General features: G+C 39.9%; 2 protein-coding genes across 2 annotated transcripts in view; one reads left to right on the top strand and one right to left on the bottom strand.

Annotated features, from left to right (window-relative positions):
• The window catches only part of nt5dc1 (5'-nucleotidase domain containing 1), a 79,424-nt gene that overhangs the window by 52,636 nt on the left and 10,480 nt on the right, over nt 1-16,308 (bottom strand). Inside the window, exons 3-6 of the mRNA XM_031749316.2 lie at nt 12,891-12,962; nt 12,692-12,801; nt 12,208-12,287; nt 12,027-12,108 (exon numbers count right to left, since the gene is read on the bottom strand). Coding sequence (XP_031605176.1) covers nt 12,027-12,108; nt 12,208-12,287; nt 12,692-12,801; nt 12,891-12,962 — 344 coding nt within the window. The remainder of the gene's footprint in view (nt 1-12,026; nt 12,109-12,207; nt 12,288-12,691; nt 12,802-12,890; nt 12,963-16,308) is intronic.
• Nucleotides 5,609-11,954, top strand: col10a1b (collagen, type X, alpha 1b). The gene is made up of 3 exons (XM_031749315.2): nt 5,609-5,745; nt 6,077-6,209; nt 9,513-11,954. Exons 2-3 carry the CDS (start codon nt 6,092-6,094, stop codon nt 11,363-11,365), a joined length of 1,971 nt encoding a protein of 656 aa, XP_031605175.1. The 5' UTR covers nt 5,609-5,745; nt 6,077-6,091; the 3' UTR covers nt 11,366-11,954.

Below are 16,308 nucleotides of genomic sequence, written 5' to 3'. Positions count from 1 at the left end.
GTAACTTGCAGGGGTTTTTTTGGACAAGTCCACACACAAATCTTTCTTACGCACACACAAATCTTTTTTACACATATACAAATTCTTTTTACACACACACAAATTCTTTTTACACATACAAATCTTTTTTACGCACACACAAATCTTTTTTACACATACAAATCTTTTTTACACATACACAAATTCTTTTTACACACACACAAATCTTTTTACACACACACAAATTCTTTTTACACACACACAAATCTTTTTACACACACACAAATTCTTTTTACACACACACAAATCTTTTTACACATACACAAATTCTTTTTACACACACACAAATCTTTTTACACACACACAAATTCTTTTTACACATACAAATCTTTTTTACGCACACACAAATCTTTTTTACACACACACAAATCTTTTTTACGCACACACAAATCTTTTTTACACATACACAAATTCTTTTTACACACACACAAATCTTTTTACACATACAAATCTTTTTTACGCACACACAAATCTTTTTACACATACAAATCTTTTTTACGCACACACAAATCGTTTTTACACATACAAATCCTGATTTACAAGTACAAAACTGATTTACAAGTACAAAATATTTATGACCACATTTTGAGCCCATATGTAAACAGGATGCCCTCCAGCAGGTGACCTGTGTAATCACCTGGTGAAATGAAGCGGTCACCCAGAGGTTGATAGTGCCTCATGTTTCATTTCTGGGTAATCAACCATAAATAACTGCAACCAGATTGTTCCCAATCACAAAGAGGTTGCCGTCCTATTTTCACTCTAGTGTGACTGAGCCATTATGGCATTAAGGGTATTTTAAATTACCTGGATGCAGGTTCATTCAAATATTTTTTGAATGGGATTCACAAAATTTTTAATATGACTCACACTGATATATCAGATTTTGTTGGCACCAAAATTCATAAATTTTGGTTGTTTTTGTATTTAACTTTGTATCCCATGTATATTTACTTATTTCATATAGTTTTGCTGAGTGCATTTATGTGGGATTTAAAAAAAGACAACATAAACTGTAAAAAGGACAAGAAATGGTGTGAACGTTCCTCAGCCAGCTGAGGTGCAGGGTACATTTCTTCAGAATCACAGAAAACACAAATGTGACTTAATCATAAACATGTTTCAAGTTAATGTGGAAAACAGAAGCTGAGTATAGTGGGGGACAAACTCTGTTAGAGTTAATTAAAGCCACTGAAGAAGAATTAAGTCACGTCTGGAGTGAAGCAGCAGCGTGTTAATGTTTGGAGGGGCAAAGCAATCGTTACAGCAGACCCTTCTCACAAGTGCAACCCAGCCTGCCATCACAAGGTGTCTGAAAACACTGAAGACGAATTCTTATCGGGCTTTATCAGTAGCGCTCTCCATACAGCTCATCTCCCCTCCTAATTACATGTTTTTGCTTTATGACTGCCTTTTGCCATACACAGCACAAACTCGCCCAAAAACAGGCTGTGAATCTAAGTAGCCGTTTACAATAAACCTCACAGCGGCCAGATTTAGATAGGGAGGCATTAATTCTGACACACCAAAATGGAAAAAAGTAATCCAATTGAAATAAAAAAGGAGCCATGCCTCACTGCGGTCACTGCCACTTTCATGGTGAGATGCTATGGCGTATCTGCAGCTTAGAAACTTGTTAAATGTCGACTCCACCTCCCACGCTACTCTGTCATTTCATTCAAAGAGTTTACCGAAGATGCCCATGGCTCGCTGAATGTTCATCTGTGGCTGGCAGCGTAAATTATATGGTGAAAGCGGAGGAAAGGCTTTTCTAAAACCAGAGATATATTACACAGTCCCAGGCCATTCACGTTTCTTATGTACAACAGATTTAAGCTGATGAATATCAGGAAGTTAACGCGGTTTAAGCTGCAGAAAGCATTATTTTGATAAGTCATGAGTCAGAGTTGTACTGGTTGTCAACCTCAACCATGTCAGACTATCATCAGGATTACTTCACAACCACTTTTAGATACAATTCATGACATTTATTGATAATACAATTATTTCTTATCTAATTTGATTTTGTTAATTTCATTGATTTTTTTTTTTTTTACTTATTGAATTTTGCATTTATTCTACTTGACATTTGTAAAGAAATGTCATGTGAGGCAGACAGAGAAACAGAAAAAACATTTTTTTTAAATAAACTACTCATTGAATGTATAAATATTACCTGGACTGTGAGTGGAGCCTAATGACACTCAATCTTACCAGTAAGGGTGGAGCCAGAGGTAACCATGGCCACGGCCTTGACCTTTGGTTAAGCCACAAAACCAGTGGTGACGCCCATTAGAGCATCTACTACAGTTAAAGATGGAATTAGTCCTGCAAGGATGCCCTAATAGTTCTCTGTGAACATCAGGTAGTATTTTTGCTTTAAATGCCCGTCCCCAATCTCAGCATGGCAACTCCTTTATAAATTACCACTGCTTGCTTGGCTTCAAGCTATGAACTTGTAGACAAAACCAAAGCTTGTTCTAGCCAACTGATGTCATATGAGAACCTACTGGCCACAGCTACAAGTGTGATAAAAGATAGATGGTTCACTCAATCATCTAACAAGTATTGTTTGAAAGTTCTGTACTTTTTCAAACAAATTCCAGGAGCACAGTCGCAGATGATTCTTCATAGTTAAGTAAGAAAAGAACACGAAAAAGAGGGATAAATGTGACTGACAGTAAATGATCTGCATGGCAGTGACGATCATGGGACAATTACGAAAAACAAGCAGTCCACATGCATGGGTCACGAATGGAAACGCCTGTAAGACTGTAACATTAAAGTATTATAGTGATGGTCTTTAGTACATTCAATTGGACAGGAGTAAGAAAATGATAACTCCTTACACCTTGGAGGTTCGTCCAATGGATGCAGCATCAATTCGGTTTGGTTTGACTTTTTATAAAGAATGTTACACATTCCTCCTTCCTTAAGAATTTAACACCAAATGCTCCATTTCACTACACTTTTACTTGCCTAGTCACACCAAAGTACAGATTAGAAAAAAATAGAAGTTAGTTGGAAAAAAAAACAGAAGTTAGTTAGAAAAAAAACAGTGTTTGCTAAACTCTTGGTCATCTTTAAGTTAAATTGTCATCCTACAACAACCATGTTACTGGAGCAGGAATTTGTCAGTTTCTTGACCCAATCATTGGCAAGCTGACAGACAGCATACTGACTCTGACTTCTGGGCATTATATCACCATTTAGATCAGGGGTCCCCAACTCCAGGCCTTGAGGGTCGGTGTCCTGCAGGTTTTAGATATCACCCTGGGTCTACACACCTGAAACAAATGATTAGTTCATTACCAGGCCTCTGGAGAACTGCAAGACATGTTGAGGAGGTAATTTAGCCATTTGAATCAGCTGTGTTGGACCGCGGACACATCTAAAAACTGCAGGACACCAGACCTCGAGGCCTGGAGTTGGGGACCCCTGATTTAGATGCACGAAACTTGCTTTGATGACTGCAAGTGAACACCAATCTGGTCCCCATTGTTGAAGGAACCAAAAGCATTGAAATCACAAGTTCACTGCACATGGTTGCAATAATTTTGTCAGCACCACAACCTCCAGTCACTGTTTTGCCTACTATGACTGTAGCATAAGCATTGTGGAAGTGAGGAGACCAATTGCTACAGTCTTGAATGGCACATGTTTTGTTATTCAAGCTTCCATTTCATAACGCTTTCAGAGGGTAGCAGGTCTAGACTGCAGGCAGGGGAGTTTGGCATTGTCCTGCAATTTTAAGTTGGTGCTGATAATAAGCGGGTTTGATTATTAGCACAAAGGACAGTTTTCCACTTCATGTCATTCCATCTTAAATAAACTTGGCTCTAATTCATTGTTCAGTGGTTTCTGAAGTGGTCCTGTGCCCGTGTTGTGATTTCCAGAATGATGTAGTGCTGTCTAAAGACCGAAAGATCACAACTCCCTAAAGCCGAACTCTAACCCTAACTGAAGCAATGTCTAAACATCCCCCACTTTAAAAAGCGCAACAAAAATATGGTTTTCAAGGTACAGTACAGGGAGGAAGAAGGGCCTTGACCACATTTTCTTCAAACATGTTGACAATAAAGACTTATATAATCATCACCATCATTCAGTATTGGTTTTCAGCCTTATCTGTTGCATAAAGGGATTGTTTTCTATTATGTATTATAGATGCTGAAATCCCAGAATTTTCTTAAAATCTACTTCTCTATGAAACTATTTGTCCAAACAGTGTTTCGCTCTCATCTTTACTTCTGAGGGATTCAGTTTCTCTGGGATGCTCTTTTTTTTGTAACTTAATTACTGTTTATTTTTTGGTTGTTGCATCAGATAACTGTCCTAGCCTATTATTGCTGCCCCTGTCACAACTTTTTTAAAAATGTGTTGCAGACAGCAAAGTGATCATTTATTTTGAAAGAAGCTTTTGATATGTTTTTACTATTTTTGTCTAATCATCTTAAATGATTAGTAAATGACTGTTGTTAAACGTTAAAACTAAAGCAGAATGCAATTTTCAGATATGTAGCTTTAGATCATTCTCCAATTACACAATTTAGGTTTTTTCTCTGTACCACAGACCTCCATTAAAAAAAAGACAAACCCACACTAACAGTAACTTCAGTCCAGCTATCCTCCTAGGAGCTGCACTGGTAGCAGTGCCCAGCTCCCTGAGCCTGAAGCGCAGACCGGAGGCTTCTCACAGGACGAAGCAGGTGAGCGTCTTAGAAAAAAACCCTCACTTCTGCCTCCTGGTGTTTCAAAGCTGCACTGTGGATCTCTGCCTCAAAAACCACAGGCTGGTTTGCAAAAATTACACAGACAATATACAGACATAAACATGCCAGCATCATGACAGGTTTTTACTCTGAGAAATATAAACTTGAACACAAATGAAAGGTCAGACTGCTGAGCTTGGAAATGCATTTAGAAGAGTACACACAGTCTGCTGAAAATTACACATGAGAAAGGGAAAGTTTCCAGCAGCCATTAAAAGATGGGTGCAAATTCACATTTAACCCAATGTGACTGAAAATAGCTGTCTGGTCCATATAGCGCACCGCAGCCTGACCAGTACAGAGCCTTCAGACTGGAAGAAAATATTGTCAGACTTGCACAGTCTTTACTTTTCCAGAAAAAACATCCCGTCACAACCCACTTAGTCAATAACTTGATGTTTTTAGGTTTTAAGAAAACACCTATGTTTGTGCAATTAAAAATGCTAAAGAAGGGCACTAACGCAGACATCTGTCACAAGAGTGCCAGTCAAAAGAGCTGTTAAAGGTGTTATGTTCACAGATCACCCTCACTGGGACATGTCACCCGTAGGAAGTCTGCTAGGAATCCCCTGACTGCTGCTGCTCCGCACAGACAGAGAGAACCAGAAGGAGTGAGGAGGGAGAGAGAGAGAGAGAGAGAGAGAGAGAGAGAGAGAGGGAGAGAGAGAAAGAGAGAGAGAACATCACCCTAGAGTGACAAGTGACATGGCACCATCATTAAAGATGACATCAGAATAAGGGAGGAACTTCCAGCAGGCAGATCCTCCACGCTGCTAAAGACCAGTATAAATACCTTGAGCCCAGTGCCCTGGGAAGCAGCAGCAGCCGCTCAGACAGTCAAGACAGACTCCACAACTAAGGATATACGAGCACCACGCCGGGACAGCAGCCTCCCAAGTTCCCCACTGTTTCTCCAGAGGCCTAAACCTTCCCGGTAAGGTGGCTTTTGCCTGATTTCAGGGGAATGAATGTATCAGGGGATTCCCAGCTGCAGCCAGGCTCTGACTGAGAGGTGGGTCCGTGGCAGAGTGCTGACCGTAATGAGCCATGTGCTGCAGCTGGGTTTACACTAGGAGAGAGATTGCACCTGAGAGTGCGGATCCAACAAACTAGATTTCTTCTAGCAGTGAATCAATAGATGTATTTTTTTTTTTTTTAAAGACAAGCCAGTTCAGTTTTCGGCCATCTCCTCCACTTGCACTGATTGTATGTGAAAATGCTTTTTCTCATAAAAGTGATTTTCTTTTTCATTTTTGTCTTTGCAGGTTTAGCGTCACAAGATGGACCTGAGGGTAACAAGCCTCCTCCTCGTCCTCCTAGCATTAGCTGAGGCAACGCCTGAGAGGTATTATCATGTCCCAAAAGTGAGCAAGACTCCCTACCCTGTCAAGAGTCATGGTGAGTTTTATTGTGTGTGTTTTATTTTCATAAAAATTCCAATGGCAAATCGAGGGGGAGCCAGAATAGAAAACATGCCTTAAAAAAAAAAAACATGCAAAAAGTGCATCTATTTCTTTTAGTATGTTAACTCCAGACAAGCCCAGTGTTCAAATGACTGCAGGCTGGAACGCAGACCTCTTTTAGATTGCATCAATTTCATAATCCATCACATTTTTGTTGAGCAGTTAAAACCAAATGAAAGTGCTAAAAAGGAACAGATGACACTTGTCATATTTTGTAACCTGCTCTATTGCTGAAAAAATGAAAAATCAGGGAAACAGTACAAATGATGAATAAGATGAATCAAGCCATATCATTCCAATACTACCATCTTTAATGCCCACCAGGTCACTGAAGACCAGGGTTATGGTCGGGTTTCATTTTAGCCACATACTGTCAGAAACTACAAGATCTTGCATTTTGCATACATTTATTTTGAGAGTACAGTTCACCAAACTCTACAAAGGTCAGCACTGACCTGGTGGACATTAAGTTACAAAAGGTATAAAGGTTTAAAAACTTGACCAAAATAAAATAATAGTCATTTTTAATAAAACTTATAATATTCACTTGCAAACCATGTAGGGTTCTAGCCACATACTTAAATAAGCATAGCTTTAAAAACTTCAAGATTTTGCCTTTTACAGGCATTTTTGGCTCATACTGTTACAAGATTCCAGTTTGGGTATGCTAGCCTGAATATTCCATATAAAGGGAGAAGACGTGAACCTAAGCCTAACTCTGTCACTTACGATAAACTGGTTGCCAGCAACCTGGTGGATATTAAGAGGTTTAAAAAGGAAACTCAAAGGAAGGTTTTCAAGTCACCATCTCACGACAAAATTGCCGTTGGAGCTGTCACCACTGATCTGATAACCTGCATGAACCCTGCAAACACAGCAGCCTTTTACATAGGTTGAAGACAATCTTTCAACTAGCTACACGTCATTATCCTCATCATCATTATCATCGCTACGAATGTCACGTATCCTGGCAAACTCCTGACTCATATACATATGGAAAGTGCCACCCTCCTTAATTAAGTGCTATCAAGCAGGTCCAGTAAACTGCTGTGTACCGCTGTATATAACTGAAAGGTGGGGTAAAGCTGTAAGCAGGCACTTGTGCTCTGGATAAATTAAATTTAAAGAGGAAAGCTGTGTATGTGTCATAAAAACAAAGCAGCAGTTATGACACAACAACCAAGATGATGCCTAAAACTAAATTTTAAACCCCAACCCCCAACCCCAAAGAGTCAAACTTTGAGGACTTATTTCTGCTGCTTTGCTCTGATGTGGTTTGACTTGTGTTCCTTTACGTAAATCTAGATTTCAAAGTCAACAATGCCAGCTCAAATTTGACAAATCTCCAAAACAGATGCTACGACCACGTTGTAGGCACGCCCTCGCAAACTGCCTTGTGGTATTAAAATCACACCATACAATTATAAGGGAAAAAAACCTATACAGGCTGCGGAGAAAGCTCTCACAAGTTCAAACAGTAAATCTCACAAACAAACCACAGCAAATTTAATGGACCTTCACTCAGCTGAAAGAATGGAACCAGTCTTTCTAATATAAAAGACAGAATCAAGAGTCAGACTGAGGGGGTATTTACTGAAGCAGCCAAACTGAGCGTGGATAATGACACTACACGGAATGTGAGCCTAACCATGCACAGTGTTTACAGGCAACACACAGTTCAGATCAGGGGTTAGCTACCGAGGCCAGTATCATCACCTTCATTTTGTGGTTTTCTTGGCTGCCAAAAATTCCCACATCTGGCACAAACATCTCCTGTGAGGTTTCAAGCACAGCCTTTATGTGACAGGAAAATGATAGCCCTCTCAGAGAACTTTTTTTTCTCAAACACCATCTCAAAAGAGAGGCCAGCACTCTTTGATTTATTTCTCTGACAGGTCTTCTTTTGACAATGATGCATCCAGAGTTATGATGAAAAGTTACAGCATATATACAAATGATTTCTGTCTTGTTAATGTTAAAGCTCAGCGTGCTCAGTGTTTCATTTTTACATTAAAAATGAAAATGCTAAGTATATTATTTATAAAGATACTTATAAATAGACAGCTCTTGAAACTGTGTTATTTACTTTAACTAAAAGTATTAAATTAACTTTAAGATACTACCAAACTGAAAAATAATACATTTAAGTTTAAGTCATCAGTAAAAATTCAAATGCATGAACAACAAATGTAATCTCTTAATCTCAGCCATGTCATCGGCAAAAGAATTAGGATTTGAGGTTAGGGTTGATTTTCACCAAACGGGCATATTTTCAGAAACTAAAAAATGTTGCCTTTCAAATCAAGTCTTTTACATGCACTTTGATCCTGCAGTTAACCTCCCATTTTTTAACGATTTCTATTTGCATATTTCAAAAAAGACAAAAACTCCTCATACATGGTAGATGTGAACCTAATCCTAATCCAAACCAGTCTGCTAGCAACCTGTTTGATGTTAAGAGGTCAAGAGACAACACAACTAGACTGTCTGGAAGTTATATGTGTTACTGTAAGTTTGAACAAACTGCCAACTTTGTCCATGACGCTCCCTATCTACTGTCCAATTGGAGTAAAGCTATAAATAGTTTGTATTGTTATTTTAATTGGAGAAAATGAACTATGCTTAACTACACCTATATTATAGTTTAGCACACATATTCATCTCACCGTAGCCATTACTTGTACTTGTATTGTACTTTATGTGGCACGAAATGCATTAAGATGATGTTGATTTTATGCCACCAACTACACATTTACTAGCATGGGCAGTACAGGAAATGGATGGGTGCAGTATTGGGTGCACATATACAGCTGTTGTTAATAGGAGAGGGTACAACTGGGTCTTATACCAGCAAGCATAAGCTGTGTGGGAGCAACACCACAGATTACTGTGCTGTGAAGATCATGCTGTGAAAAACCCACTCCACAATTTACAGGGATCAGTGTTTCAAGTCAGATTGTGATCTTATGGAGTAGAGATCACAAGTCAGGGTTATCCAAGAGTCATAAAGGCTGTACAATAAAAGGGCATAAGATGCTCTATTATGAAGCAACTATCTCAACGTATACATTCAATTTCAGTTCATCAATACATTAACTAAATTCAATGATAAAGATAGAGCTGACCAAAAGCTAAAAACAAAAAAAACAAAAAAAAAACAGAGACATAATAACATTTTGACATATACATTCTATCAACTGATTAATTAAAATTTTTGTGGGTTTTTTGTAATCCCTAGCTGTTGAAGGCCAGCCAGGCGCTCAAGGTCCTCCAGGTGAGCCAGGACCAATGGGACCTCCTGGACCTCCTGGAAAGAGTGGTGTGGGACATACTGGACCACAAGGCCCACCTGGACCACCCGGACCACCTGGTTTCACTCAAGCAGGTAAACCTGGTGTCCCAGGTAGCCCTGGAAAACCAGGTGCCCCTGGAAAGCCTGGAGAAAGAGGTCAGCCTGGCACAACTGGACCAATGGGTCACAGAGGTGCACCTGGTACCCCTGGATCTCCTGGACCTTCTGGACTTTCTGCTGTTGGAAAACCTGGACCATCTGGGATCCCTGGAGCAATGGGTCCAAGAGGAGAGCCTGGTTTAAAGGGACATCCTGGAATTCCTGGTGTTCCTGGACCCAAAGGAGAGAGAGGCATTGGAATTCCTGGCGTTCAAGGACCAGCAGGGCCTGTTGGGCCAATGGGCCCATCTGGAATGCCTGGAAAACCTGGAATTGGTAAACCTGGTGCCACCGGCTATCCTGGAGAACCTGGCAAGCCTGGTGAGCCTGGAAGAGATGGTTCACCTGGACCAATGGGTGTGCCAGGGCCAAAGGGTCATACTGGGCCTCCAGGCACAGGAGCACCAGGAAAACCCGGTCAGAATGGCACCCCAGGTATGCCTGGACCAATGGGAGCAAAAGGTCCACAGGGCCCTGCTGGTCAGCCAGGCTCACCTGGCATGCCAGGTGTTGGCAAAACAGGTGAACCTGGAATTCCAGGTAGCAGAGGAGCCCCCGGTAGTCCAGGAACTACTGGTCAAAAAGGAGAGCCAGGCCCAACTGGATATACCGGTCAGCCAGGTGCTACTGGTCCCATGGGTCCAGCTGGCCCACAGGGTGCAAGAGGATTTCAGGGTGAGGCAGGCCCAGTTGGGCCCAAAGGTGACATTGGCATGGTAGGTGCACCAGGCCCAAGAGGAACCAAAGGAGAACAGGGAGCTCAAGGTTTCACTGGAAAACCAGGCACCCCTGGAGCAGTAGGTCCACCAGGAATCCCAGGTCATAATGGTGCTCAAGGTCCAAAGGGTTCACAAGGCCATGCAGGTGCCCCAGGACTCCCAGGTATTAATGGTGCCCAAGGGCCAAAGGGACACACAGGCGCCCCAGGAGCACCAGGTAAAAGCGGTGAGTCTGGACTGCCTGGACCAATGGGACCCGTTGGACCTCCTGGTCCTTCAGGTCCCGCTGGACTCAAGGGTCATCCAGGTCTTCCAGGTCCACCTGGCCCAGCTGGCTTGACAGCTAAGGGAATTCAGGGTCCCCATGGTCCCCCTGGAATTCCAGGTGCCAGAGGTCATGATGGTCTCCCAGGTCCTTCTGGTCCTCCTGGACCACCTGGTCCACCAGGAGAGGTGGTCTACCACCATGAGAAGAGCATGCCAATCAAATCTCATGAGGTTTTGATGCCTCAGATGATTAAGGCTCCTATGTCCGCTTTTAGTGCTGTGCTAACCACGGCCTACCCCCCAGCGGGAACCCCTATTCAGTTTAACCAGATTCTGTACAATGGAGAGAACCATTATGACCCTCACAGTGGCGTGTTTACCTGCCAGGTCCCAGGCCTCTACTATTTCAGCTATCACATTCATGTCAATGGTGCCAATGCTTTGGTGGCCCTCTACAGAAATGAGGAGCCAGTTCTTTTCACCTATGATGAGTACAACAAGGGCTTCCTGGATGAGATGGCAGGCAGTGCTGTTCTCCAGCTGTATACAGGTGACAGAGTCTATATTCAGGTCCCTGATGAGGAGAGTAATGGCATATTTGCTGCCGATAATGTTCACTGCGGTTTCTCTGGGTTCTTGATTGCCTCAACGTGATTTCACAAATCCAAATAAACCTCAAAACCTTACAAAACATTTAAATACTCAGAGAAAAATATCACTTTACAAAGTTCATAATTTGGATTGCAGATTAAAGAAAAATGTGGTTACAAGTTTTAAAGGTTTAACCGCCTCATTTAAATGTCTTCAATTTGCTAAGAAGTTGTTCAGACATTTATTGCAGATTAAAAATGATCACTTTCCCCAGTTTACTTTGTGTGTGCCTTTGGAAATTTAAAATCCATGAAACATAACAACATAAGATACATGATACTTTAAGTGGTGCTCTACAACTGCCTGTAACATTTACAGCATGTCTTTTACTTGTGTTTGCTTTATTAATGTCTGTTGTTTAAGATTTTTCCTGTAATATACATACAAAAAGACATACAAGAAGGCAAACGTGTATTATATGTCATTAGAGATCAGCACATTCTCACAAGCACTGTGACCAGGAAAGGAACGTAAGATAAAAAAATTCAAACCATTTTTTCTAAACAACTATGTCTCCTTGGATGTGTTAAGTTATGTACCACTCACTGACCAAAACATGGAATAAAAGTCCTTATTTGAAAACGAAAGATTACCTATGTGTGTTAATTTGTGTTCTTCTCATAGGAAATCTAAAATGTATGCAGGTTTGTAATAAAATTCTTACCTCTGAATGCAGATGTGTTGTAATTGTGGTCAATGGCAGCCACCATGTCTTTCCAAAAGTCAGAATTCACCTCATTTCCTCGCTGTTTGAGAAACAAACATAAATTAAGTTTCAGTATGTGTTCTCTTCATGAAAATGCCAACCAATATTACAAATCTCACAGTAACAAAACAAAAATCACCTTGTGCAACATGTCAACGACTCGTCCACAAAGAAGGGCACCAGGCAGATCAAAGTAGTTATCATAGAAGTAGTATTTTGCTGCAAAGACCAAAAGAAAATATCAGCAAATGAATGAAATGTAAAAAAAAAAATGGTGAAAAAATATAAAGAAAATATACATTAGCTTCTCAACTGCTTAAGCTCTAACAAGTCACTGGCAAACCACTACACCTGAATTTAGCCACAAACTAAAAAAAGCACAGTTTCTAAAACACTACAGTCAAAGATACTTCCTTTCAAATCAAGTTTTTCACATGCATTCTGCTGTAAGCTTATTACTTAGTTTAAGATTATTATTCAGTAAGGTATCCCAAATAGGTGAAATTTCCATATAAAGGAGAAGACATCACCAACCCACAGGTCTCTAGTGATATGGTAGATATTAAGAAGTCAGGAACTAACAGCTTACAGTTACTGATTGATACAGATGGATGTAAACATACAAGATCTCGTGAAGGAGGTACTGAGGCTGTTAAAGTGCTTCCACTCTCTTTTGGGGCCATAATGTTTGATGATTTCTTCTGTGCTGAGATCACTGGTTCCATGTGTCGCTCTATTCAAACAGAAGACAAACCGCGATAAAGTTATCATCTCACTTTGAAGTTCTGTGAACGCTGAAACTGTCATGATGCAGACTCATACCTTAAGACAGTTCCATCTTCCGCTAGCTTTACAAGGTTTCCATCCTCCAGATCCACCACTAGCCCTTTAAAACTGAGCACAAAAGTCTCTGTTAGAAAAACTATCTGCAGTTATGTGATTTACAAGTACAAAATCAGTGGTCAAGCAATTGTTTGCCATCTGTTGAGCATACCAATTGTCGGTTTCACTGTGTGTTCAGTGTAAAATGCTTATACACCACAGCCAGATGGATAAAGAATGCGTATGCACAAAAACTTGCATAAATGGGAAATGTGCATTAGAACTATAGCAACACCAGGCGTACGTCTGACCATACCTACAACTCTGTTTTTAAGCAAGGCAAGACCTTCGAACTTGAGCAAAATAATAAGGTGAAGCCATATTTAACATTTAACAGCAACATTTTCACATTTCAAATTGTAGCCTAATAAATGGGTGCTATAAATAGCTGATGTTTTCCTTCTGCTAACTGACATACTTTTTTCTTTTTTAAATCTGCCAGGTCCTTTTGTTCTAAATGTAGAGTTGATAGCTTCCATTACTCTTTCTCCGTTGAGTAGTTTTTCTTTTGCTGTCTGATATCAGATCTAAGATCGCAAACACACATTTCTATTGTGAATTTACATCCATCCATGGCTAATAAAGGGAGAGGGAATGAGCCACAGGTGTAAAAACATAAGACAACTAACATTTATTAAACAAGACTGTGTCCATGCACAGCTTTATAAATCTGATAAAAAATAATGTGTGGGTAAATTACAATAAAGTTTCTTGCATCTATGTAGCATTTTATCGTAACTTAAAGACTGTTATCAGGGTGTAGATGCCATAAAAGTACAAAAACAACTCCAAATTGATTGATTATTAATGAGCTTTTCAACCTGAAAACACCAACATGAATTTTGTAATACTATCACTTTCGTTGGTGAATGCTTCCTGAATTACCATGAGGTTAAGGAATAGCCAGTTTTGCATAGTAAATAAGGATGTGAGCAGTTATTCTGATAGAGGCTTACTAGTCACAATAGTTGGTTGAAGCGTTGGTTCTAAGATGCCACACAGCCACCCACCACTAACAGAATGCAGTAACAGTTTGAAATGTCTAGTGTATACATACAGTCTTGGTAAAAGTTGTTGGTAAACAATTTACAAGATGCTTAAATGGGGAAACAAAATCAGACATGTCTACAAGCCTAAAAGTAAGAAAACACTTACTGAGCCTGAGCCTTGTGGGCTAGGCTAAACCAGCCCACTGTAAAAATACAGCATACAATCATTACAAAAACAAACTATAACCTCTGATGATCCTACTATTTTACATGTCAAGACATAAGAAAAACATGTCTATTCTTTACCAGGACTTAAGATAAGTAAATACAAAAGACTGCACTGCCTCATTATTTATTTAACTAAAACTAAACCAAAATGAAGAAGCGGTATAGTCTATGATTCCATAGCTTGTTGAACCACCTTTAGCAATGGTTTTCTGTGTGACTTTATCACTTATTATTACCTCTTACATGATTGTTGAGGAGTTTTGTACAATTTTCCTTTACAATGCTGCTTCGGGTCACTGAGGTTTCTGGGAATTTGGCTGTGCACAGCTCCTTTAAGGTCTTGCCACAGCATTTCAGTCCAGGGGCGGATCTAGAGAAATTTTCTTAGGGTGGCATGAGGGTGGCAAAGAAATCAAATGGGGTGGCAAAATCCAAGCATTTTTTTCCCCAAACACATATGTAGGTGGTTACATATGGTTAAATGGTTCAAATGCAGTAAGTATACACGTTTTTCATATAAATATAGTCTATAACTTAATTATTGTCTGTAGCCCACATAATTAAACACTTTAGTTACATAAAACATGTGAGTTTTGATTCTATGTACTGTATAGCCCAGGGATCGGCAACCCGTGGCTCTGGAGCCGCATGCGGCTCTTTAGTCCTTGTACTGTGGCTCCGTGTGGTTTGGGAAAATACATTACAAGTATTTAGCTGAAGTGCATTTTATTTGTGTTTAGTTCTTAACTTGTAGTTCTATATTGGAAGATTGTTGTGATTTTGAAATATAAAAATAAAATTATATTTATTTTTTTCATCGCTCAAAATAAGCATCACACTCGGGGAAGCCGGTGTACCTACCCACCGAAACGCCGTGCATTTATCGAGACTTTCAACCCCAGATAGGCCAATTATGGATCTTCGGATCCACATTATGTCGGCAGCTGTTCTCAACCGTGAACTATGTTAAAAACAAACACCGCTCCCGCCTCACAGATGACAGCTTACAGTCCTGCGTAAAGATGAAAGCCCCGATTTGCAGACGCTGTGAGCAGAGGTTCGGGACCAGAAGTCTCATTGTAAACATATCACGGCAGACCCGACGATGTTTGCATGGACATGCTTTTCAGCATCTCTTTAATGACCACTTTTCATACGCGGTTGCTGTATCCATACAGCTGGTTGTAGCTTTTCAGCTCACAGCCCGACATATACCAACAACAGCAGAGAGAGCACAGACTTTAAGGCGGCGAGGCGCGATTCCGGGTGCCGCTCAGGTGCGTCCGACTCCCATTCAGCGGCACTGCAGACCACGCCCCGCCACACACATTAACAAGGTAAAATAGATATTTAGGCAGAATTTTGCAAATATCTATTTTTTTTTTTTATGACATAGTGCTTTTTTTTTCCAATTACTTTTTAAAAGGGTGGCGGCTCACAACAGTTTTTGTTTGCTACATGGATCATTTTAGTTCAGCTGGGTGTCTTTCCTTTTGTTATATTTCTTTAAGAGTTCAAAATGTGTTAATTACATAAATAAAATGTAATTTTCTCTGTAGCACCTCATGGATTTTTTGCTCTGTGGATTCTTTTAAAAAGCAGTTAAAAACTTTTCTGTTCAAACAAGCCTTTTGTTGATCTACATATTTTATATTCTTTTCATTATTTACATTTGATCTTTTACATTGTGTGTAATGTCTATTGATTGTATTGTTTATTTTAATATTTGTGTACAGCACTTTGTGACTGCCTGTCTGTGAAAAGCGCTTAATAAATAAACTTTACTTACTTACTTTAGTTGTTCACACAAAGCACAAAGGTTAAAAAAAACAATATATACAGTGTTATCTTCATTTTAGATTTCAAAAAGTATTTGCGGCTCCCAGTGTTTTCTTTTGCGTGGAAACCGGGTCCAAGTGGCTCTATGGGTGTTAAAGGTTGCAGACCCCTGGTATAGCCTGTATAATAAATAAATATGTAGCCCAATAAGAATAAAATCCAGAAAGCTACACAACATGGGGCGGTTCATTTACAAACACAAGTCTAACTTAAATTTCACACTGTTTTTTGTTAGAAAACAATCACATTGTTACATGTTAAATTACACAAAATGTCAGAAATCTGCACTGTCATGAACAAAA

This window comes from Oreochromis aureus, linkage group 15, assembly GCF_013358895.1.
Source record: "Oreochromis aureus strain Israel breed Guangdong linkage group 15, ZZ_aureus, whole genome shotgun sequence".
NCBI lineage: Eukaryota > Metazoa > Chordata > Actinopteri > Cichliformes > Cichlidae > Oreochromis > Oreochromis aureus.
This window is presented reverse-complemented; position numbering and strand designations above follow the sequence as displayed.

Coding starts and splice junctions, on each gene's coding strand:
- col10a1b (XM_031749315.2), top strand. CDS start 6,092: ATGGACCTGAGGGTAACAAGCCTCCTCCTCGTCCTCCTAGCATTAGCT. Junction 6,210..9,512: donor CTACCCTGTCAAGAGTCATG/GTGAGTTTTATT, acceptor TGTAATCCCTAG/CTGTTGAAGGCCAGCCAGGC.